The sequence below is a fragment of the Mastigoproctus giganteus genome, chromosome 11 (assembly GCF_048544385.1).
Source record: "Mastigoproctus giganteus isolate SK-2022 chromosome 11, ASM4854438v1, whole genome shotgun sequence".
Lineage (NCBI taxonomy): Eukaryota > Metazoa > Arthropoda > Arachnida > Uropygi > Thelyphonidae > Mastigoproctus > Mastigoproctus giganteus.
This window is the reverse complement of record NC_143585.1, coordinates 105,500,656-105,527,598: the sequence shown is the minus strand read 5'-3', so window position 1 is coordinate 105,527,598 and position 26,943 is coordinate 105,500,656. Positions and strand designations below refer to the sequence as shown.

At 37.1% G+C, this 26,943-nt stretch overlaps 1 protein-coding gene across 1 annotated transcript in view; it reads left to right on the top strand.

Moving 5' to 3' along the window:
* The window catches only part of LOC150078328 (erythroid differentiation-related factor 1), a 257,306-nt gene that overhangs the window by 188,748 nt on the left and 41,615 nt on the right, over positions 1–26,943 (top strand). The window contains exons 16-17 of the mRNA XM_090384532.1: positions 4,356–4,573; positions 24,551–24,709. Of these exons, the coding sequence (XP_090240658.1) occupies positions 4,356–4,573; positions 24,551–24,709 (377 nt within the window). The remainder of the gene's footprint in view (positions 1–4,355; positions 4,574–24,550; positions 24,710–26,943) is intronic.

Genomic DNA, 26,943 nt, shown 5'->3' with positions numbered 1-26,943 from the left:
AGGAGGTGATTATTCCCTTGTATAAGGCAATGGTTAGGCCACATCTTGAGTACTGTATACAGGTCTGGAGGCCTCATTTCAAGAAGGATGTAGAGCTGCTGGAACGGGTACAGAGAAGGGCAACAAGATTAGTGAATGGAACAAAGGGTTGCTCTTACGAAGAAAGGCTTAAGTTTTGCAAATTACAGTCTGGAGACTAGGCACCGGCGAGGTGATCTGATAGAGGTGTATTTGTGTTTGAGCATGCTCAATGCCACTGGGATTCTTCATCTTGCTCAGAATAATCAGCTCAGAGGGCATAAATTCAAATTGAGGAAGGACGGATGTCGGAATGATGTGCGGAAATTTGCCTTTGGCCAGTGGGTGGTTGGTTGGTGGAACCAACTTCCATCACTTGTTGTTGAAGTTGATAGCCTAAACAAATTTAAGGCTCAACTGGACAGGTATTTCCAGCGAACGGAGGGGTGAAATGGGAGTGGTGTGTGTTTTTTTTTTTTTTTTTTTTTTTTGGCTGATGCTGAATAAGCTTGCTTTCTTGCATCATATGCCTCTACTAATGCTAAATGAACTAATGAGACTTGTGGCAGAGAAGAAAAATGCATGGGATGCATATAAATTATCAGGCAACACAGAAGCCTATAATATATATAAGCTAATCTGTAATCAAGTCACAAAGGAAGTTAGGCAGGCGAAGGCAGAGTACGAGAAATCTTTGGCAAAGGATGCTAAGAAAAACAGCAAGGATTTCTTTACTTATATAAACTCTAAAAGGGAGGGGATGAATTAGATTGGTCCACTTGATATCGATGGTTTGACCGTTGTGATCCTGCTCAGATAGCAAACAAACTGAATGAGTATTTTGCATCTACATTCACACATGAGGAGTTATTAAGGTTTGAAAATGCCACAAGGTTATCAAATTGTAACAGGGTGCTTAATGATTTTGTAATAACTGAGAACAAAGTAGAGCAGAAATTGTTGAAGTTAAACATAAGAAAGGCACCTGAGGTGGATGGGAGCTATCCAGTTATATTAAAGGAGGTGGCAATGTAAGTAAGCAAACCCTTAGCCATAATTATGAGAGCATCCTTGGACTCAGGGGAGGTCCCCACAGACTGGAGATGTGCAAATGTGTCCCCAATTCACAAAGGGTGACACGAGTAATTACAGACCACTTAGTTTAACTTCTGTTTCGGGTAAAATAATGGAGTCACTGGTTAAAGATGCATTGCAGGATCATCTAGACAAGACTGCAGCAATAATTCAGACACAGCATGCATTTGTTAAGGGAATGTCTTGTCTGACAAATTTGATTGGTTATTATGATGTGGTTACAAAGGAACTGGATGCAAAAAATAATTTTTATATCATATACTTGGATTTCAGGAAAGCTTTTAACACTGTTGTGCATGGAAGACTACTGTACAAATTGGAGCAGAATGGTATTAAGGGTAAGTTGCTACAATGGATAAAAGGATGGCTGAGTGAGAGAAGACAGAGGGTGGTAATCAGTGGGTGCTGCTCTTCGTGGACTAATGTTATTAGTGGAGTTCCACAGGGTTCGGTGTTGAGTCCACTGTTGTTTTGTATATTTATCAATGATATTGATGAAGGTATATCAGGCTTAGTATCGAAGTTTGCAGATGATACAAAGGTTGGCAGTGTTGTTAATGACAGTAATGGCAGTGTGTTACTGCAACAGGATCTAGAAAATTTGGGAAGATGGGCTGAGAAGTGGCAACTGAAGTTTAACATTGAAAAATGCAAAGTACTGCATATGGGTAGAAGTAACCCCAGAGAAACGTACCAACTATGTGGTACTACACTTAAGGAGGTAGAAAATGAAAAAGACCTGGGAGTAATTGTGCAGTCAGATATGAAGTTTTCTGAGCAATGCAGACACGCTGCCAGGGCAGGTCATGGGGTGTTGTCAATGATATACAGGAATTTTGTTAGCAGGGAAAAGGAGGTGATTGTCCCTCTGTATAAGGCAGTGGTCAGGCCACGCCTTGAGTACTGTGTGCAGGTCTGGAGGCCTCATATTAGGAAGGATGTAAATTTGCTTGAGCGTGTACAGAGAAGGGCAACAAGATTGGTGAGGGGAATGAAGGGATCCTCTTACCAGGAGAGGCTTAAGTTCTGCAAATTCAGCAGCTGGAGACTAGACACCTGCGAGGTGATCTGATTGAGGTGTATAAAGCCTTGAATGGGTTGATCACGCTGAATTCTGATGGGATTCCACTTGTTCAGATTACGAACCTAAGGGGGCATAAATTGAAATTGAGGAAGGACAGATATAGAATAGATGTGCAGAAATTTGCCTTTAGCTAGCGGATGGTTAATTGCTGGAACAAACTTCCATCTGTCGTGGAAGTTGATAGGTTAAATAAATTTATGGAGTAACTGGACAAATATTTAGAGGTGATTGTTTTGTAATTTTTTTTTTTTTTTTTTTTTTTTTTCTTTGGCTGATGCTGCATAAGCTCATACACTTGCTTTCTTGCATCACATTCCACTACTACTACCTGGAAATCAGCAATTAAGGAATTGGTAGTGGAAGTTTGAAAAGTGGAAGCTGTTTGTGTAGAATAAAGTGTCATCAAACTGTAAGGTGGAATACAGTATGCTATCATCGGCAAAACTGTGAATGGGATTTCCAATCAGTGGAAGAAGATCATAATATACAAGAGGAAAATAGAGAAAGAACTGAACCTAGGGGAATGCCAGCATTAGTGGAGAAATTAGAAGACAGAGAGTCATCTACCATCACCGCAGTTAGTCAGAGAGAAAACTGGATACCTAATTACAAAAAAAGTCATAAGCTAGAAGGTGTGGCATAACCTTTATGCCACACATGATCAAAGCCTTGAAATTTAAGAGCAACTGCTGGAGTTTCACAAATGCTTCCATTGAATTTGTCCATGGGTGAGTAACGTAAGGCTGTGAATCACCAGTGGATCAACACTGATGGAAACCACATTGATGATCATTGATCAAATAAAAAGTTTCAAGATAGTTTCTCAAAGTCTTGTAAATAAGTTTGACTTCAAACTATCATCTTTATTGCCATTGAGAGCTTGATAGAAAAAGAGAGTTGTCATTTGTTATGACATCTCTCTATTACAGCCAGATAGTGATCATTTTGGGATGTTGTAGCCCATGGCTGACAAAGTTTCCTTCAAAACACCTTATTACTTATTCTCCTCTGATGTTGTTCCAATAATCTTTATCATTCTTGATATATGTAAGAGTGGCCACCTCTGCTTTTAACTCTCCTGGCATTGGCCATCCACTTCTCAAAATATAAACATCTATTGCATTCTGCAGAAAGGGAAAACATAATCAGGTGAATTTTGTGTCACATCAGATGAGAAAAATCATATTTTGCAGAGATATAAAATGCTATATGTTAGAATCCACAAAATACAATTTATTCTTGTAGTTTTTCTTGTAAACTTCTTAGACCTTGTTGTGAAAGTTCTGAAGTAGTACAAATATAAATTTTATTGGAACATCAGATTTCATGTGAAAATCTGTGTAATTATTTTAATAAGGACACTACAAAATATTAATAAGCTGTTTAAAAAAGAATAATAGCACTAAGAGGCATCTTATATTTGGCAGATTCTGCACATCACCTTCTTTGAATTGTTTGTGTGTAAGCAAGACTGTAGCAGCCATGAAACCTGTTTATATAAAAGTTATAAAAGTTTATAACTTTTATATCAGAGGGAGGGCACACAAAATGTGCCAAAACATAAGATTCCTTTTAGTGTTATTTCAATTCCTTGTAAACTTTATTTCAAAATTAAACACTCTTAATGCAGAGAAGTGTTCCTGTCACAATAGTCTAATGCCTGTATTTAATATACCCTTTCAAATCTATATTATAAGGCACACTATAGCCATAGCAGCTAATGCACCAATAAACAAACATATCCCCCCCCCACACACACACACATATCTATATTATATAATTACATTTAAAAAATAAAATACATGGTTGTGCCTTAACTTTTGTGCAGTGTAGTATTTAGAAAGGATTGAATGAGAATGCCAGGTATTATGAATGTCTTGTATCAATAATAAACCTCACTATATAAATTTATTTAGGCAGTTCTATATTAAATATATTTTTATCATTTTAAATATATTTTTTTATCAGTTTAAATATTTTTTGTTAGTTTAATTAAATTTACAGTAAAGTAGATGTAGAAATATCTATTTTGATAACCAAGCTTGAGCATAGAATTCATATTTTATTTTATTTTATTATTTGGATAGTATTCAGAGTTCATTTTAATTTTTTTTATTGCATTAATTATACACATTATGGAAATATCTTTATGTTCTAGAAAAGTTAACGGATATTACAGAGTTATGGAAGAAAAGCCTGCAGTTTTTAGAAACAGGAATTCAAGCATTTAAGTCAGTGGATGATGTAGCAAATGTGGCTTTACTTAATTCCAATGCAGGCAGACTGATGAGGCTATGGGCATATTCTTCTGCTCCAGTTAGTACAGATGGCAAACGGAGTGAATTTTCCCATCAGGAAAGGGTGTACTATAATAAGGTTTGTGTAATTCATTTTCAGTTTTAACTTTTTAAAATGTATAAATTAAATGGAGAGTGTCAGTCAATCATTCTAATTTATCCTATTCTGATATCAAAGGTATATGCACTATAATGCTTGCTGTTCAAAAGATGTAATGTAGGGGAGAATTAGAATAAGAATTAATAATTAAGATATAGTAGGATAAGCTGTTGCTTTGTATGAAATATTTTATGACTCCAAACTAAATTCAAAGGACAGTTTTCAGCAGGGAGATAGTATCGAATCCTAAAAGATATGTCACACTGAGTGACAACAGATTTCATTTTCACAAAGGTTTTAATGACAACAGTAGACTTGGATAACCTCATAGCCAAAATTCACAGAATTAAAATCCAGGGAATGCGGTTGTCACAGGGTATAAACCTTACTTCTTATTAATATGTAACTGGTTAAAGTTTATCCATGGCAGATCATCCAGAACAATCATACAATCATTGTGATATGCAGAAGAGTATAGTCTTGCATAAAACCATTCTTTGAAGAAGGAGGGGTTCAAATACTATATTACGGAGTAATATAGTTTCATGTCAAACATTCAGTTAGGCGGAGGATCACTGTTCTGTGTCTGACGGTCACCATTTTCTCTCAACAAAATTCTCAAAAAATAAAAAAAAAGTGAATGTTTTATTCTCTTGCAATCAGCTAACTGTATCCCAAGTTGGTTGTGAAATCAGCCAATTAATTTAGTGAAATTGATATGTGTTAAATAATGAATATGAGATAGTTCACATCACAACAAAGCTTATGTGTTATTTTTAAAGCAAAAATAAGAAATTGTTTGCTATTGCACTGTGATCTGTGCTTTGAAAGAATTTTAGAAAGCAACAATGAAAAAATAATAATATTCCTGCTGAGACTGTCATGTTTCATCTGCTAGTTGTGAATATTCAAAGTGTGTAAGGTTTAAAATAATTTGAAAGGCATTAACAAAAATTACATGTCTTCCAGTACATTATTATCTATTTTCCCAGTTAATTAATACTAAATACCAAGTCAAAAAAATTAAATACAGTAGAACATTGGTTATCCGGAATGTCAGTTATCCAGAATAAATTTGAAAGGCTGATCTTACTTCTTTTTTTTTTTTATTAATAATGGTAATGCAGTAAGCGCGGGTTGTAGTGATCATTTCATTAAAAAGGCCTCTGGAGGCAGGAACTCGATAATTCATTTTTAATGCCACTAAACACTGACTCAAGACTGCATATATAACTTTATTTACAATAAAATATACTATAAAAAGTATATTGCAATTAAAATAAAGTAAAATAAAAATGTATGTTACAATAATAAAATCATTAAAAATCACTAAAAAGATTAAAATCACTTAAAACCATTGTACAAGAGCTTTCAGCAGCAACAGCTGCCTTCATCAGCTGAAATGGTTGCAGGCTATCCAACAATATATATATATATATATATATATATATATACAGTGAAACTTCCCTTTAACGGACAGCCATGGGGAACGAGAATGTGTCCGTTAGAGAGAAGTGTCCGCTAACAAGAAGTCTGAGGGAGAAAAAAAAAAAAGAAAGAAAGAAAAATCGTTAAACATTTAATGTAAAATTAAATTAAAATACATACAGATTTTGAACAATATTTTTGTAAATAATATACAATTACATACACAAGAGATAAAGAAAAATAGTTAAACATTTAATGTAAAATTAAATTAAATTATATACAGATTTTGCACAATACTTTTGTAAATAATATACATACAATTGTGCTATGCATATTATGACTTTATCTTAAGAAAAATACATACAGTAATCACTTATTTTCTTCTGCACCTTCTTCCGGCTGATAATTTTGTTTTCAACATTTGTTTGGAGTGAAGAAACCATCGAAAGTCCTTCAGTAAGATACTTCAGCGGCGACAAACATTTTTAAACGATTGATTTGTATGAGCGCTTCTTCTATTTTCATCGGTGGTTCGTCGTTAATATGTTCTTCGACAGAATGATCTCCTTCCATTTCTTCATCCTCATGAGGAACTTCTTGAAAAATATCGATGATAATGTTGTTGATATCTAGAGCACCATCTTCTGTAGTGAGGTTCGAGTCTATATCTTTGTAGCCAGGGTCACTTGTAGCGGAAGTATCGTACATTATCAATAGATGTTGAAGTTCTTGTTCTTCTTGGTGCTCCACATTGCTGTTCACAACTTCAATTTTTGCGTTTGAGAAGCCAGACTTTACAAAACAGTTCACGACAGTTTGTTTTCTAATTGCATTTACTGAAGAGGAAATCCATTGAATCGCATCTAGGATGCTGAGTTTCTTTGCAAGGTCACTCGCACATGTTACATCGTTCATGTTTTCAATGAGATGTCTTAAAACACGTTTTCTGTAGTAAAGTTTAAAATTTTTTATTATCCCTTGATCCAAGGGCTGACACTCTGCAGATGTGTTTGGTGGCAGAAAAACGATTTGAATGTTGGACAATTCAATGTGCGGGTGAAATGCAGCATTATCCATGAAAAGAATAATTTTTCTGTGTTGACGAATCATGTTTTGGTTAAAGTGACTTATCCATTCACTCATAATAGCACGTGTCTTCCACGCTTTTTTATTAGACTTCCAGTCAACATTCAAAAGATTCGACTTTATGCCCTTGAAACAACGAGGATTTTGTGGTTTTCCTATAACAAGAGGTTGTTCAAAGTCTCCCAGCATATTTGTACACAATAGTACAGTCAAGCGTTCCTTAGAAATTTTTCCACCCTGGCACTTTTCGTTTTTTAAACTCATTGTTTTTTCAGAAAGAGCTTTAAAAAACAACCCTGTTTCGTCACAGTTGTAAATATCCTTAGCTTCAAAATCACAACATAAATCTTCCAATTTGACGGTCCACTCTGTTACAACCCCATTATCAACAGATCCACCTTCACCACTTACGGTTTTCCAAGAAATTTTATGCCGAGTTTTGAACTTGTCTAGCCATCCCACAGAAGCTTTGAACTCATTTACTCCCATAGATTTCGCAACCTCCAAAGCCTTTTCCCTAATAATAGGCCCATTAATGAGAATTTTTTTAGCACGTGCGCGACAAAACCACTCATACGTAACATTGTCAATTTGAAGTCCAACAGTTTTCGGGAATGATTTTTGAACCTGATCATTTAAGTGTTGCCAAAATTGTTTGAGCAGTTTATTTTTTTTCTTTAGGATGTCGCTTACCTGCGTCTTCCCGATTTTGAATTTTGCAGCGAGATTGCGAACACTATTTTTTTGCCGATCATACGCATTAATGAGTTCGACTTTATCTTTTATAGTTAAATGTTTACAAGAAGACATTGTGCACTTCACACGACACTGAACAAAACTGAAAACTCAAACTCAAAAAAATGAAAGGCTGACAAAATTCCCCCCCCCCCCTGCACACACCGAATTCATCAGAAGTTTTACATGTGCCTTAAAATTCTCGAAAAAGGGTTTAGAACCGCAACGTAAACCTTGATAAAATTCAGAGAATCAGAAATAGAAAATAAACACACGATTGAGGCAATACGTGGAAGAAACATTCCTAGAAAAAGGGCCGTGAGCTTGCCCGCTGTCCATTATGGAGAGATCAAATTAAGTGCTAATCTAAACGAAACAGTGCAGATTGCCTGTCCGCGTCCGTTACAGAGAATGTCCGCTAGACAGAAGCTGAAAACATGTTAACACCAATAGAGGAGAGTTGGGGAATTTGAAAATGTCTCTTGTAGAGAGATGTCCGTTAGGAGAGGTTTCACTGTATATTATTATTTTTATTATTAGTATGCATAATCGGTTAGATTTTAGCATATAGTTTAATAAATATTTTAGTGCAACGTTAATGCCATTGTAAGTATGCCAATTGGACATTATACGTGCCTGTATACATATGGATGTGTATGTGTTTTTCTTTTAATGGTGTTTGGACATATAAGTATTATTGTGCATACAAATCTGGTAATCAAGTTAGCCCAACAAGGTTATCTTAATTCAGCATGGCCTATACATTTTAATTTTAAGAAGTATATTACTATATGATAATGAATTTTTCATTACACTTTACTAATGAATTTTCATTACTTTCAGCTAAAATTATATTAAAACTAATGGTTATGTTTATGTCAGTACTAATTTTAAATAACAATACATTTACATATATTATAATATAGAACATTCCATCACGTGGCCGTCAATCCCCTACTTCTTTGGGGGCTTTGAGTGGATTGACAGCCCATCTGATGTAATGTCTCATACCTACCCATTTCTTTTGTCCCTATACCAGTTTTGCCATTTTGCTATATTAATTTAATTTTCAAATTTACATTTTAAATTTAAAATATTTCGTTTACTTAATTTTTTATATTAGTTTAAATTTTTATAATCGTTCTCTACAGCAAACTGTGATAGGGGACACAAAGCCCAACGGGTAAGTATCCGATATTGTGAAGGCTCTTACCCACTGCTGCTGTCCTGAGGAAGTTGTAGATTAGAAAGAGGTTATTGCCCGCCTTCTAATTGTTATATAGGTAGCGAAGCTTTTTACTGCGCAGTCGCACTTACTTTATACTGTGCCGTGATGGCGCATTAGCCTCAGGCCCCGACATCCTATGCTAATGTCTGCTGTGGGGGGGTTTCTTTGGTTGTTGGGTGGTTGATTTTAAGTTTGTCTTATTATATTGTATTTATGAGTATTTACATTTGTTTTTACCTTTGTATTTATATATGTTTTTACTGTTATTTGTACATTTGTTTCTGCCTTACCTCTACCGAAATATTTATGTTAATACTAATTTTAAATAACAACACATTTACATATATTATAATATTATAATATAGAACATTCCATCATGTGGCCGTCAATCCCCTACTTCTTCGGTGCAAGGTAAGGCAGAAACAAATGTACAAATAACAGTAAAAACATATGGAAATACAAAGGTAAAAACAAATGTAAATACTCATATAAATACAATATAATAAGACAAACTTAAAATCAACCACCCAACAACCAAAGAAACCCCCCCCCCACAGCAGACATTAGCATAGGATGTCGGGGCCTGAGGCTAATGTGCCATCATGACACAGTATAAAGTAAGTGCGACTGCGCAGTAAAAAGCTTCGCTACCTATATAACAATTATAAGGCGGGAAATAACCTCTTTCTAATCTACAACTTCCTCAGGACAGTAGCAGTGGGTAAGAGCCTTCACAATATCGGTTACTTACCCATTGGGCTTTGTGTCCCCTATCACAGTTTGCTGTAGAGAACAATTATAAAAATTTAAACTAATATAAAAAATTAAGTAAACTAAATATTTTAAATTTAAAATGTAAATTTGAAAATTAAATTAATATAGCAAAATGGCAAAACTGGTATAGGGACAACAGAAACGGGTAGGTATGAGACATTACATCAGATGGGCTGTCAATCCACTCAAAGCCCCCAAAGAAGTAGGGGATTGACGGCCACGTGATGGAATATTCTATATTATAATATATGTAAATATATTGTTATTTAAAATTAGTATTGACATAAACATAACCATTAGTTTTAATATAATTTTAACTGAAGGTAATGAAAATTCATCAGTAAAGTGTAATGAAAAATTCATTATCATATAGTAATATACTTCTTAAAATTAAAATGTATAGGCCATGCTGAATTAAGATAACCTTGTTGGGCAAAACTGATTACCAGATTTGTATGCACAATAATACTTATATGTCCAAACACCATTAAAAGAAAAACACATATACACACACACACACACACATATATATACATACCTAATTCTGTCACAACAGATCTGCGACGCCACTACAGCACATGTGCATTACTAACTTCCCATACACTGGAAATGTTTTGGGAATGAACCATTCTAAACTGCTCATCCCTCCCTAAAATGAGGGACTCGAAAAGCAGATGAATGCCGCAACCCTTATCCCTATTAATGCTATATCATTCAGACAAACATATTCGTGAGCTCTCTCTAGCCACTTCCGGTTCCAGAAACCCCTAGCCCTGTTGATAATCACCACTCCTTTGGCTGAAATATCATGCCCCTTTTCCCAAGTGTGTTCAGCTATGGCTGAGCTCCCATAATCCACCATCTTGATGGCTCTATCATGTTCACTTAAGCGATCGCGTAATCTATGCTTTGTTTCTCCCACACTCCGGGCATTCAATCTCGTATATTACCCTGCCGATGTCACCAGTATCAATAGAATCTTTAACCCTGGACACCCCTGTGTGAAGTCTCCAACCAGGAATCTGCACACAGTATATCTGACACAAGCATAAAATACATGGAGTGGGTTCTGAAATACCCGGATAGTAGGGAACGTATGCAGTGGCCCTAGGCGTAAAAACATAACCACACTAATGGGCAAACCCATGGCCACTCCGTGGACCTGCTGATACATAATATTCCTAAACACTATAGTGGTACTAGACATACACAAACTGATTCCAAAGTACCATCACTTCTCAAAGCTACCCGCACACAATCCAAACCAAGTTCAATGGGTATACAGGTTAACAAGGAACTAACGTCAAAGGACACCATAATTTCCCCCTCTTCTATCTCCTGAGTCCTCACAAACTACAAAATCACTACTGTTCTTAATGGTAAAGTCCAATCGCCCTACCATGGGGGATATGAGCTCCACCAAAAACCATCCAGGTTTTTGGCGGAACTCATATCCCGTAGTAATGCATCGGACTGCCTACAAATGACACAATTGGCCTTAAAGGAACCCCCATTTTATGGACTTTTGGCAGCCCATAAAACCTAGTTAGATGATAGCCCAACACCTGCAACTTCCAGGCTATCTCCTCTGATATTTTTCCAGCTTTCTGCCAACCTTGAACAACTTATTAACTTGGTGTTCTAGCCCAACTAAGAAGTTTTTTCGAACAACTTTATAGGTAGTCCTATCGTTAAGTAAATTAAGAGCCTTTTCCTGATAATGTTCTTTGTTCAAAACCACTGTAGTGGTTTTGAACATTCAATCACCTAGGTGAACATGATATAGCCATCAAGACGGCGGATTATGGTAGCTCAGCCGTAACTGAACACACTTGGGAAATGGGGCTTGGTATTTCAGTCAAAAGAGCAGTGGTTGTAGACAGGACTAGGAGGTTTCTGGAACCAGAAGTGGTTTACAAATATGTTCATCTGGATGATATAGCATTAATAAGGGTGGCCCATTCATCCACTTTTCGAGTCCCTCATTTTAGGGAGGGATGAGTGATTTAGAATGGTTCATTTCCGAACCATTTCTAGTGAACAGGAAGTTAGTAATGCTCATGTGCTGTAGTGGCGTCGCAGACCTGCTGGGATAGAATTAGGTATATATATATATATATATATATTTTTGGATAGCCCATAACCATTTCAGTTGATGAAGGCAGTTGTTGCTGCTGAAAGCTCTTGTGTAGTGGTTTTAAGTGATTTTAATCTTTTTAGTGATTTTATTATTGTAACATACATGTTTATTTTATTTTATTTTATTTTATTTTATTGCAAATAACGTTATATATGCAGTCTTGAGTCAGTGTGGCATTCAGTCTGTTTAGTGGCATTAAAAATGAATTATAGGGATCATGTTCGCAAACTGAATTTTGATTCTAATAAGCGAAAGATCGAGTTTACTACAACAAAAAGCCCAATAAACTGAAAACTGCAAATTGTTTTATGGTTATGACCTCTAGAATTCTGTGTGACCTTCAGAAATGTGCTTTAGAAAAATATCACAGAGACTACTGGATTTTCACAGAAACCATGAGTGAATTTCAGATTAGTTTAGCTCCAGATTCGGTAAGAATAATATCGGCCCAAAACTCTGAGATTTATTATTTTTCTCAGTTTTTTACAGTAAAATGTGAACAAAAAGAAAATGTGTTGTTTTAACATTGCAACATAAAACAGAAATTAATAGAATTAGAAAAGGTGAAATTTTAGCAAATCTCTCCGAAGGGTTTAATGTGGGGACTTGACAATTTACGACATCAAGAAAAATTCCAATGCTATAACAGAATTTGTGTCGATTATGGATAGTGAAGGAGGATTTGGAAGGAAAAAGACTGTGCTGAAACCTGAAAATGCCACTTTAGGGAGTGCAGTTTATTTGTGGTTTCTTCAGAAGCGAAGATTAGGTGAACCAGTGTCTGGCCCAATGCTGTGAGAAAAAAGCATTAGATTTTAATCGAAAGTTAAGAGGTAATGAAGATTTTAAGGCAAGTACAGGTTGGCTGAAAAACTTTAAACTGAAACACGGTATATGTGAACTAGATATTCAAGGCAGGGAACTTTCTGCGGACGAATTGGCAGTGGCGTCCTTTAAAAGTAACTTTGCTTCAGTTTAAGCAAATTATGAGAAAGAAAATGTTTATAATGTTGATGAGACGGGCTTATTATGGAAAGCATTACCGAGAAAAACCCTAGCCACTAAAAGAAAAATGCCTGCACCAGGTTTTGAGATGAGAAAAGAGCGAGTTATAATTGCTATGTGTGCAAATGCTACTGGGATGCACAGATTGTCCTTTATCATTATCGGTAAGTCGAAAAAACTGTGAGCATTTAAAAATCTTTCTAATTTCCCTGTTTTGTATAAAAATCATAATGCCTGGATGGATGTTTCTGTTTTCGGAGATTTGTTTATACTTTTTTTTATTTAATTAATCTTAATTATATAATTTAATTGTAAAGTACAACGTGTGCTAGCGTAAGGTTTAACGGAAAACTAGATAGCAAGTATAGTAGTATCAATTAAACAGCATAATTTATTAATCTTATTAAATTTCATTGTCAATTGAATTGTACTTTTTTAACGAAATAAATATAGCGACCTAGTTATTACAAATGTAACATCGTAAATTAATACATATAAGTTGACAAAGGATAAGAAAGTCATATAACGTAACTCGGAGATAATATTCGATACTGAAATACATATATATAGTGTTATAACCGCATTGGGATATAGGTTTAGGTTATATTTTGTATTGGAATTTTATTGAACTTGAATAGAAATCATGACTCAGACCAGACCAGCAAAGGCTCAAACTAGTGGAAGTGCTGTGGCTCGGGGGGGTTGTCCTCTGAATCACAGTCTATTGAAGTGCACTGCTTGTTTGATGTTTGTGGAGCAATCAGGAACGGGACATGATATTGCCAAGGGGATTGTCTTTGTGTGACCGCAATGTAAGCAGTGCGAGGAAATCAGGCGCCAACTCAGCATTGTTATGGGCTTATATGAGAGCTTGAAGGACAGGGTGGATGCCCTCGAAGGATTTAAATTGAGGGGCCCATCAATCTCTCAGCTGCCCACATCAATGCCAGAGCTTCACTTGAACATCACGCAACACAACGGCAACCCCCCAAGGCAGAATGCGCTGGTCCCAAAGGAACTAGTTGTTGTAGGTGACTCTATTGTCAGGAAAATGGGGAACATATTGTGCAAAAAGGATAGATGGAACAGAACCAGGATATGTCTGCCAGGGGCAAAGGTTGACGACGTTGTAGGGCAGATATCATCCTTTAAGGGCACAAAGGGTGATATTGTTGTACAGGTTGGCACTAATGATATTAAGAGTAGGAGACTGGCAGAATTACTTAACAAGTACAAGACAATGCTGAAAAAAAAGCCGTGAGTTAGGGTTGAATTTGTAAGTGTCTGCAATTCTGCCCAGACGATAGGAGGGAGTATATGGTGAGAGCCTTGTCGATCAATTCTGCTCTGGAGAGATTGTGCAAGGCTCAAGGGGTAGAATTTTTTTCAGCTTGGTCTGTGCTTGTTAACAGTAGAGACTGGTTCTACAGGGATGGGATACACTTAAATAGAAAGGGTGCAAGAATATTTGCTGATGCTATCGAGGCAGAGTTAGGTGAGTCCAAAAACTGCTAGCTTGGGGGGGGGGGGATACACGGACTAATAGATTAACAGTAGCCAGCGGCTACTGTTAATCTATTAGTTCACTTGCACTACTTCTATTGAAATGCAATTGAGCAGCAGCCGGGAAAGCAAGGCAATGGGAATTTCCAGGACTGCTGGGAGTCATAGTGGAACAAGTAAATACATGGGCTGTATTAGGGTAACTAACAGTAGAAACAAGTGCATGTATACTTGCATGAACACCAATGCTAGGAGTATAGATAATAAATTCAATGAGCTTGAAGTGCTAGTCAAGACATCAAAGGCAGATATTATTGGGATATCAGAGACATGGTGTCACACAGACATAAGCAGTGCAGAACTGGAATTTGGGGAGTACAATGTGTACAGAAAGGATAGACAGTACAGGAAGGGCAGAGTGGTTATGCTGTTAGTTAAGAAACATAAAATCTAAGGAAGTGCATCCAATTGATGTGGGTGGACAATGCAATATCGAGTCTGTTTGGTGTGACATAAGTGCTGGGAAAGGAAAAATGAGAGTAGGTGTGTGTTATAGGCCTAATGAATCTGATGAGTATAATGAGCAATTGTGCAGAGAAATAGAGTGGGCCAGTAAATTAGAGTGTCTTATAATTGGGATTTTAATTTCCTGGATATTGACTGGAATTTGTGGTTTAGTCATTCACACACTAGCAAGGCTTTTGTGGATTTACTGGATGATTGTTTTCTACAGCAGCATGTTCAGGAGGCAATTAGAGGTAGTAATACTCTTGATCTGATTATCTGTAGCGATTCTTCATGCATCAAGAATCTGCAGATCAAGGAACCACTAGGTGGCAGTGAACACAGTGTGCTGAAGTGGGATTTACTCAGTGGTAACTACCATCAAGGGTAAAGGGAAGGGTTTTTGCTTTCGTAAAGGTGACTACAGTGGTCTGAAACAGTATTTAAATTCTGTACGGTGGAACCAACTGATGATATTCCCAACAGCAAATTCAAAATGAGAAGCCTTCAAAGAATTAATCTTGGAAGCTACTAGGCTTTTCATACCAACTAAGAAATATTGTTCAAGATTTAGGCCTAAATGGATGTCAGATGAACTAATTAGACATGTGACAGAGAAGAAAAATGCATGGGATACATATAAATTAACATGTGACAGAAACCTATGATAGATATAAGCTGGTCTGTAACCAAGTTACAAAGGAGGTTAGGCAAGCGAAGGCAGATTACGAGAAATCTTTGTCAAAGGATGCAAAGAAAAACAGCAAAGAGTTCTTTACTTATGTAAACTCTAGAACGAAGGGAATGAATCAGATTGGTCCACTTGATATCGATGGTTCAACTGTTCATGATTCTGCTCAGGTAGCTAACAAACTAAATGAATATTTTGCATCGACATTCACACATGAGGAGTTATTCAGGGAGGGGAATGCCAGAGGTGTATTCAAATCTGGCAGTAAGCTAGATAAACTTGTAATAACTGAGAGTAAAGTGGAGGAGAAATTGTTGAAGATAAACACAGAAAGGCACCTGGGGTGGATGGAATCTCTTCAGTTATATTAAAGGAGGCGGCAAAGGAAGTAAGCAAGCCCTTAGCCATGATTATGAGAGCTTCCCTAGACTCAGGGGAGGTATCCATGGACTGGAAATGTGCAAATGTGACCTCAGTCCACAAAGGAGGATCAAAGGGAGACAGGTAATTACAGACCTGTTAATGGAGGCACTGGTTAAAGAAGCATTGCAGTATGATCTAGACAAGAATTCAGTTATAGCTCGGACACAGCATGGGTTTGTTAAGGGGAAGTCTTGTCTGACTAATTTGATTGGTAGTATGATGTAGTCACAAAGTAACTGGATGCAAAGAATAACTTTGATATCCTATATTTGGATCTTAGAAAAGCCTTTGATACTGTTGCACATGGAAGACTGCTGCACAAATTGGAGCAGTGTTTCATTGGAGGCAAATTGCTGCTATGGATAAAGAGATGGTTGAGTGGGAGAAGACAGAAAGTGGTAATCAATGGACACTGCTCTTCATGGACTAATGTTATTAGTGGAGTTCCTCAGGGTTCAGTGTTGGGTCCATTGTTGTTTTCTGTATTTATAAATGATATTGATAATGGTATATCAGGCTTAATGTCCAAGTTTTCAGACGATATGAAGGTTGGCAGGGTTGTTAATGACAGTACACTGCTGCAACAGGATCTAGAAAAGTTGAGCAGATGGGCTGAGAGGTGGCAAATGAAGTTTAACATTGACAAATGTAAAATACTACATATGGGAAGCAGTAATCCCAGAGTAACGTATCAACTTCAACTCTGTGGTACCACACTGACAGTGGTAGAGAACGAAAAGGACCTGGGGTGATTGTGCAGGCAGATATGATGTTTGCTGAGTTGTGTAGACAGTCTACAAGAGTGGCTCATGGTGTCTTGTCAGTGATATACAGGAATTTTTCTAGCAGGGATAAGGAGGTGATTATCCCCTTGTATAAGGCAATGGTCAGGCCACACCTTGAGTACTGTATACAGGTCTGGAGGCCTCATTTTAAGAAGGATGTAGAGCTGTTTGTTATTTGGTTTTTAGGAGCATTAGCAACTAAGGCCATATTGCTCCGGGATATGCGGTGGTCATTCGCTGACCTTTCCGCATCCTCCGTATTTGGTGGTGATGGGCTCGAACCCTGTCTAATCAAGAAGCATGTGCCCCACACTGCTGCTACTTCCCACCTGGCTACGGAGGCGCCTGATGTAGAGCTGTTGGAATGAGTACAGAGAAGGGCAACAAGATTAGTGAATGGAACAAAGGGTTGCTCTTACGAGGAAAGGCTTAAGTTTTGCAAATTACAGTGTCTGGAGACTAGGCACCTGCAAGGTGATCTGATTGAGGTGTACAAAGCCTTGAATGGTTTGAGCATGCTCAATGCAGATGGGATCTTTCCTCTTGCTCAGAATAATCGCCTGAGAGGTCATAAATTCAATTTGAGGAAACATGGTTGTAGGATAGATATGTGGAAGTTTGCCTTTAGCCAGCGGGTGGTTGATTGGTGGAACAAACGTCCATCTGTTGTAAAAGTTGATAGCTTAAATAGATTCAAGGCAGAACTTGACAAACATTTGGAGCGAGTAAGTAGATGGGTGAAATAAGGGTGTTTTTATTGTTTTTTTTTTTTTTTTTTTTGGCTGTTGCTACATAAGCTTGTTTTCTTGCATCATGTGCCTTTGCTAATGCTAAGTAATATTAAATTTATTTAATCTTATTTTACGTTTGATTATCCGGAAAATTTGGCTATCCGGAAGAGGTTTGACATCAATTATTCCAGATAACTGATGCTCTACTGTACTAAAAATATTTATAGCAGAATTTAAACCAGTGAGGCCTCATCTCATTGGGAACCACAGTGCTTCAGCAAGTGAAGGAAAAGACCTGGCATTTCTGTAGTCCCTGAATTCTACTGCTTGGCAGAGTTGAGAGGTTGTGTTCCTATGCTATGGCATCCTCAATTTCAAGGTACCTACCCTGATAAAACCTGAAAATCAAAAGATGTAAAGTTTGGATAAGCAACTCTGTAAACTTTTGTTAGAAAATTTAAGCAGAAATATTAAAAGTGAAAACATCTTATGAGAAGTAACTATTATAAGAAAAGAAAATATATTTACCTAAACCATTAAAATAGAAAGTCATTGTAAACTGCTTTCTGCATACCTATATACAGAAAGAGGTTATGCCTAACTTGTAAAGTGGCTCTATATAGCTTTCACAGCCTTGAGGCTTTTTCCCTACTTTTAATTGTCTACTTCACTTACTACATCATCTCATATATTGGGGGTATATGTCATCACTGAGTTGTTCAGGTCTTCACAATGCCCACCTGCCCATTGATGAGATTCCTAAAAGGATTGAAATCCAGATCTGAATAGTGGCATATTTTTAAATAAAAAGCAATATACATCTCCATTAGATCAGTGCCTTTTATTTAGAATGATGCCAATACCAAGGCAATTTGTGGTGAAGTGCCTGTACAACGTGAGCTGGATCCACTAAGTAGCAAACCAGTTTGCTTATAGCTATGTACAGAGTATACATCTCCATTAGATCAGTGCCTTTTATTTAGAATGATGCCAAAACCAAGGCAATTTGTGGTGAAGTGCCTGTACAACGTGAGCTGGATCCACTAAGTAGCAAACCAGTTTGCTTATAGCTATGTACAGAGAGTGACTATGCCCAACATATACAATTACACTGTGAAATTACTCCTTGGTTTTTAAACCAAAATTTAATTTGTTAATTTTGAAAAGATTTTAAAGAGCACCACTGAAAGTTGCATATTGCCCTGCTGATGTCTATCCTGTCTCTAATTCCGGTTATGAAAAGCAGTTCATAGCTAGAATTGTCTCATCCCAGCCATATGAATAGGTTGGGCCACTGAATCAGGGAGTGGTTGTCCTACCACCTTTCCTGTTGATGTTACTATTAGACAGAATTTTGGATGAATAAATAAATGAAGTGTCTTTCTATCTAATATTTCCCTTAGGGCTAGAATTCTTGGCTATTTCAGATTGAAAGCATTGCCTTCTGCAATGGAGTGGAAGGCCACAGCATTGGAATCTGTGGATCCACATCACTGATTCTCAATTTGAGTTTAATATAGGACTGACCAACAGTGACTCTTGTTGCATTGGTAATAGACTACGTAGAGTGTATCCCTAGCTCTAAGTTTCAATGTCATTAAAGAAGATCAGAAAGTAATTCCCCCTTTACTTCAGTTTATATAATAGCCTTTCGAGTAGAAAGGTATCAAATGTAGTTGGTTTTTTTTGCATCCAACTGTCTTTATGACTTCTTGGTGTGACATGACTTTCCCTTTGTGAATTTATGCTGTGACCATTAAGGATATGAATTTCCTATCAGGATGTTCCTTATTATATTCTTAACCATAGGCTTGGCTATCTTACCTGCCACAGAAGTCAAATTTCCAGTCTTTAATTGCCCAGTATTTCTTTTGCACTTCCTACATGCATTTTGGAGACATTACAACTTCTCCAGGTTATTGTTCCAGAATCTAATGATGATCTCATTAACATTCCCAGTGGGCTGAATCACTTGCAGCCTTTTTAGTATACCAGGATGTGTGCCATTCACTCCTGAGCTCTTACCTTCCTTCATCCTCAGTAAGCATACTGATAGACTTTTCTCTGAGATCATTATATCACTTGACTCCCTATCACTGTTTACCTGTTCTAATGAGCTTTTAACTATAAATATTACAAAGTGTCTGCTAACTTGCTTGCTGCTACATCTGCTGGGTTGTCTTTGATTGACATAAATCATGGGATACCTACTTAGTAATGGTTAGGCCCACCTTTTGCCCGGATAAGGGCAATCACATGATGAGGCATTAAGTCCACTAGTTCACAGAAGCATTCCACTGGTATTTCCATCTATGCTTGCTGTACCACTGTCCATAATTTTGCTGCATTCCTGGTTGGAGGATCCAAAGCTCGAACAGACCTTTCCACAGCATCCCAGAGATGCTCCACAGGGTTCATGTCCGGTGAACAGGGAGGCCGCTCCATGGTGGTAAAATCTGCGGAATGCTCTTCAAACCATGTTCTAGTCACCATGGCTCTGTGGGGAGGTGCATTGACCTGCTGGAAGAGTCCATTGTCCTGTGGGTGCACGATGGCCATGAAGGGATGCAGATCGTCTGGAAGGATGGACACATAACATGGACCATTCAGAGATGCATCTAGACGTACCAGAGGTCCCAAAGTGTGCCAGTTTAACACACCCCAGACCATTACCGACCATTCACCTGCCTGAACAGTTCCTTGTTGACATGACTGGTGGATAGCTTCATGCGGTTTCCGTCAGATACTCACCCTCCCGTCCGCTCGAAATAACTGACTGGAAATGGGACTCATTGGACCGGGAGACCCGTCTCCAATCATCCAAGGTCCAGTTTCAATGTTCGTTAACCTATTGCAGTTAATGGTCGCCTGATGGTCTTGGTGGTGATGTTTCTCACACCTCCCTCATTGAAGTCGGTGGTGATTTGTGCCACTGTCACTCTCCAGTTGCCTGAAACAATGCAAGACAGATGTCGACAGCCATGTTCATCCACCACCTTTCTCCTCTCACAGTAATGTCCACGATGAGATGTTATTCCGGAAATGGTATACTCCCAATACATTCTTGATACTGTTGAACGGGGATAGTGCAACCGTGTGTGTGTGTGTTAGGCACCACTATCATCCCTCTTTCAAAGTCAGTTAACTCACGATGTTTATCCATACTGACATCGAATTACCGTCTATGTGACTGCAGTGTATCTATACCTGCCAAGCGGTAGGTTTGTCCACTAGTGAGAGGGGTGACAGCATTGCGTTGCCCAGGAACCAGGTATTCCATGAATTCTGTCCTTTCACATATGCAGTCTATTTCATTGACTTTTTTTTTTTTTTTAGGCACATTTGCATATATATATATGTGTATGCATATATGCCTATTGTCTTCACCATGTCTGTCTGCCGGTCTCTCCATTCCTCAATTCCCAGTGGATGAATTTTCGTGAAATTTTATATTTGGGACTTTAATAAAATTAAAATTAAAAAATATTTGTCAAGCCATTCCAAATTTCATTATAATAGGACAAATAGAAATTCAGAAATTATTATTTCTTTTTTTGCATACAATTTGTATGTTACAAAGAAATTAATAGATTAAATGTAGTTTTAATACAGTATTGTTAGCTTTAGACATCTGTGCACACTGTATTTACAGCTTTAGACATCTGTGCACACTTTGTAAGACTCATCAACATGATGTTGCTTGTGAAGAGATACATGCATAGAGAAAGAAAAGAGACCTTAAAAAGTGTATGGGAGAGGATTAATAAATATACAGTTGTAATTAAACTGAACAGCAAAGTTTAGAGAAATATAATAGAGTTCTATCTTAGTAATTAATTGATAAGGAGATTATAACCACATTTACTTTTAACTGCTATTAATTACAGAAAAAGAAAAAATTTTCTTTTTCTGTAATTAATATCTGATGTTTTATAAGCTTGCTTCGTTTGCCACTACTAATACTACCTTGTGTCACTTGTGATTGTTATTTGTAGTGTTAGCTGGTACCATTCTGATTTGTACAGGGGATCCTCATTATCCGAGGATAATTGGTTCCAGAAAATTCCACTTAAAACTGGCACCAATTTTCGTAATGTTTATTATTTAAATAAAACTAAATGCAATTAGCCGTAATATTTTAAAAGTTTAAGATTCTATATCTATAATATCGGTGTAGATACACCATAGACAACTCTTGAATAAAAACTACAATAGTAGTGTGAAAAGCGTCCTTTCATCTGTATCTCATGTTGTGCTCATCCTTCACGAGTTGCCCAAGTATTGCACTGCCTCGAATAAGTAACGATTCACTAATAGAGAAGACTATTGTTACTTATTCTTGGTGGGTGTCACCACCACCACCCAGACGGCACCATTTCAAAGCTAGTTGGCTTTTCATCAGTGGGTGGACAGGTACCTTGGTATTGCAAATGAAGCATTACTTCATTTGCAATTCACTACCAACAACTTATTATAAGTAGTGCAATACATGGGCAACTCGTTGTGAAGGATGAGTAGATATGGTGTATCTACATCAATATTATATAGAAATGTTTATGATGTACTTGTACATAGTAAAAAATGGATGAAGGAACTGAAAAATAAAATTATTTTATTAGACATTTTTTTATTATATGTTACACAATGTAAGGTTAAATAAAGTTTATTGAAGTTACACTATTTTTTAGTTGTACGAATAAAGAATGAATTCAGAGTTATTTGTGGGTTTTTTTTTTTTGTATTTTTTTCAGATAAAATTGTGTCATCGCATTTAGTTATGTCTTTAACTTTGCACTTAACATTTGTTGCGTGATCATGAAGAATGTGCAACAAATGTTAAACATTCTCAAAAAATATTCAAGTGCTTGGTCAATTTTCTCAAGGGAAAAAGCTTCAGTTCTTTAATTTTCAAATCCTCGCAACTGCAGCGACTCGGATAATGAATACTCGGATACTAGGGACCCCCCTGTATATGATAAAGTTGTATATGTTTAACACATTTTGTTTTCATTCTGTATTATTGATTTATATTTTTTTATAATTTATTGAATTATAATGGCAATGGATTTCTACTGTATTATCTTATAAGTAAACCATACCAAAATTTTACTATCATATTTATTATATATATACAGGGTTGTTAAAATTAAAGTATCCCTATGTAGAGGACTCGGGAGTGAGTTCTAAGACTCATGCTGAAGAGAAATTTGGACAACAGGTACAATAAAGAATGCACTCGCCATTTATTGAAAAATAAAATTAGTTGCAAAATTTGTCACTATATAGCACTGTGGCAATACAAATCACTTGAACAGCACTACAATTGTTCAATCTGTCCTCTATTTTGGTCAACAACAGTTTCCATTCAAAGAACAGCATTTTCTACAGCAGAATAACATGTCAAGTGGAATAGCCAGCACATGATGTCTAATGCTGTCCTTCAGATCTGCCAGAGTTTGACATCCTTCCAGATACACCTGGTTCTTCAAAAAACCCCACAGCCAGAAGTCGCATGGGGCGAGGTCCTGTGATTGGGGTGACCAAGGTGTCTGGAAACAATGGCTGATGACCCGTTCGTCTGTAATTGTTGCCTTAGCAATCTTTGGACACAACAGTGGATGTGGGGTGGTGCACCATCTTGCATGAATATGGTATCCTGAAGGCACCCACATTGTTACAGCTCTGGTATTGCAAAATTTGCCAACATTTCATAATATCACTGTCCAGTGACGGAACAGGTGCAGGGTCCAGTCGGTGTTATCTGTTCAAAAAAATATGGCCTAATCATGAATGCCATAAATCCACACCACTGTCACTTTTGGAGAATGCAACTGGATCTCTTGGGTAATTCGAGGGTTTTCTGTTGCCCAAATGCAACAATTGTGCATATTCACTTGTCCATTTAAGCAGAAGTGGGCTTCATCATTCTATGGCCAAGTGATATCCACTGTCATTCGTGCCAGACTCTGAAGTGCGTATGTGAAACGAATATCTGCATCAGCATGCTTTAGCTGCTGTAGCATGTGCATCTTGTAAGGATAATACTAGCCTTACAGTGGAATACGGCATGTCCACTTCGCAAGAAACAGCTGGCACACTTGCACTACCACATGGAGATTGACTTGATAAATCCATGACAGCCATAAGCACATCTTCAACACGAGAGGAGTCCACTCATTTTCAACCTCTACCTGGGTGAACACCAAGATGTCCTGTCGCTTCAAATTTTGCAATCATTTTGTGGACAGCACAAACCATCATAGGTCCACACCTTATGTGCTTCTGACACCGGAATTCTCTGATAGTCGCAGCTGCATTGTTGCTGTTCTGAGAGTACAGCTTCACAAATAGCGCCTTTTCCTGCAACGTTATTAGCATTGCTGCTGTAGTGCAGGCAAATATCTACTGTATGATTTGGAAGAGACTGCTTTGCTTTTATACAGTACAGTAGAGCTTAAATAGTGGCACTATGGCAATAACTTATGATTATGCAAATAACATAAGGTATTTGCATAATCATAACTAAGATAGTTACGTGCCATACAGTGACAAATTTTGTAACAAATTTTTTTTTTCCAATAAATAGCGAGCGCATTCTTTATTGTATCTGTTGTCCAAATTTCTCTTCAGTACAAGCCTTAGAATTCGCTCCAGAGCCCTCTACATAGGGATACTTTAATTTTAACAACCCTGTATATATAAATCAAAATACAATTGTGTTGATGCATTTAAAATATATTTCATTTTTAGTAAATTATATTATGACAGATATGGATTACTTGGGTTATCAGAATCATCAGAATATTTTCTGTAAAGGATAAGTAAGATAGCAGATTTCATCAAAATGAAAACATTATCCTAAACTTTTTGATAATTTTTTATTTCATAATAATAAGGATTATTTTTTATTTCCATTGCAACAGGCACTACAGTACTATAAGAATTGTGTACGTGTGTTAGGTGGGCCCACTCAGTTTCCTGAAGTGTGGGATACTGTCAACTGGGAGTTATCCACTACCCTTTTTAATATGGCTTCTCTTCTCCAGGACTTTGCCCCACTTTCAACGCATGCACAAGAAGAAGTAGGTTACTTAAGTCATATATGTGAAACTCTCTATTTATATGAGCAGTACTATTTAGGAAGAGATTATTTATGAGTTGAGACACATAAATGGTTTCTGTGATACATAAAATTGATTTATAATTTAAATTTGATCTGATTGAAAGCAGATATTTCATGCTGTCAGATGGTCTTTACTGTTGACAGAACATGTAATTGTGTTCTGCATACACCTTAAATAACCTTAACATAACTCTTCAAAAAATATTTGTGCTGTAGCCCAGTAGTTGGTCAACCATAACTCCTACCAATCTGAGTAAAACAATGTTTGTTGTTTGGGGCATAACTAGTCGGGCAGACCTTCATCCCATTGAAAAATGTTATTTGATTGGTATTCCTTCAAATATCTGTTTCTAGAAACACACCAAAACTTCATGATTAATTGTCCCATCGATTGACTTTTTACCAAAAAAATTTGAGCCTAATAACTTTGCTGTAACAGTCCCCACCACATATTAACTTTTGCACTGTCATGCATATGTTATGTTCATATACTACATGTAACTTCTAGAGCCCTATATGCAAACATCACTATGGTTATGTCCGGAAACATAAAAAGTTCATGATGGTATGCTTCTCTGCAGAAGCATACCATCATGAACCAGGTTATTGTCATCATAAATAAATTGAAGTATCATTGCAGCAAAGATCAAGATTGTTGGTAATTGAAATTCACATGAAGAACATCATACTGATGAACAATGTTAAGGGGACATTTAAGATGGTTAGCTGTTTATACATTTGGTGAGTTAATGGCAGCATCAGTTTGTTCAGACATTGAGTGTGTACTTCAAGTCATTTTTTGAGTATTACACTAGATTGAAGGAGGTAAAACCTTCTAGCTGCTTGAAGAAGGGCTTGAATGTTGTATCTCCATCATCTGGATGACTGCCTTTTAATACCAAATTGTCTTCTACCACTTTCAGTCCTGAATGATGTAGCTACATTGTCATTTTGGAAAGTAATGTGCAGATGTTGAGCTCATCCGTAACAGTAGCCCCAGTTTGCTCACTCTTTGATAGAAGTACAATCTTGAACAAACAAGCTCTTCTGTTTTGAGGGCATGATCGACAATTCTGAAGGTTCAAGCTAGGTAGTGCAGTGCCAGTCCAGACCGAATGCCACATTTGGACCTGGTAGTCAAACAGACTTTGTTCACAAAGCAATTTGTTCCTTGAATACAGAATTATATTTCAATCGGGGAGGGAGGGAGGAACAGTAATAGATTGGTTTTGGTATTGTCTCCTCAGTCAGGTTGTTTCATTAGATAGTGACAGCTGATAGCAAAGGCTGTTAAATAAAATGGCTGCAAAATGCTATTCTGGGGACATTTTTTCTTCTAAGGGTTGTGCAGTTCAAGCTTGGTCCTTTGGGTATGTCAGTGAAGCATGATGCATATATGTATTGAACAGACAACTTGTTTAGTCAAGACCTGCTAATTTTTGTTGTTTGTTTGTTATTTGGTTTTTAGGAGCATTAGCAATTAAGGCCATATTGTTCCAGGGATATGCGGTGGTCATACCCTGACCTTTCTGCATCCTCCGTATTTGGTGGTCACAGGCTCGAACCCCAGTCTAATCAAGAAGTGTGTGCTGCGCACTGCTGCTCCTGCCCACCTGGCTACGGAGGCGCCTCTAATTTTTGTAAAAACGGACAAATGCTAACTCAACCCCCCCCCCACGCTTTTGAAATATGGCAATGAAATTTGCCCAGGCTATAAATACAGCCTTCGATACGTGTTCGCTCCCTTTCCAAAGATGGTATAAATGAAAAAGCCCCATCTAGCTTCGGGAAATCTTCTCCCTTTATACTTCTAATTATTCCCCCATGCATGGATTTAAGATCAAAGCTTACTTTTATCATAAAAGAGTTAGCAAAAGCTTAAGATGCCAAAGTTCATGACAAAGTCACAGCTTACTTTTATTCCTTCGTCCTCTTGCTAGGTTTATTTTATTTCAATACTATTCTAATTACATTTCACCCAGATGCAGCCATTCCTGAAAAAATCTGAGGTAAGAAAATTTCTGCCTTAAAATATAATACAGTAAACCCCTGCTATTCGCGGGGGATATGTTCCTCAGAAATTTCGCGAATACCGAAAACGCGAATACTGAGTTATGGCTTCCTTAGTAATAAAGGGGTTCCGTTCCAAAGTATGAAATATATAAGAAGAACTAGTCTAAAATTTTGTCTATG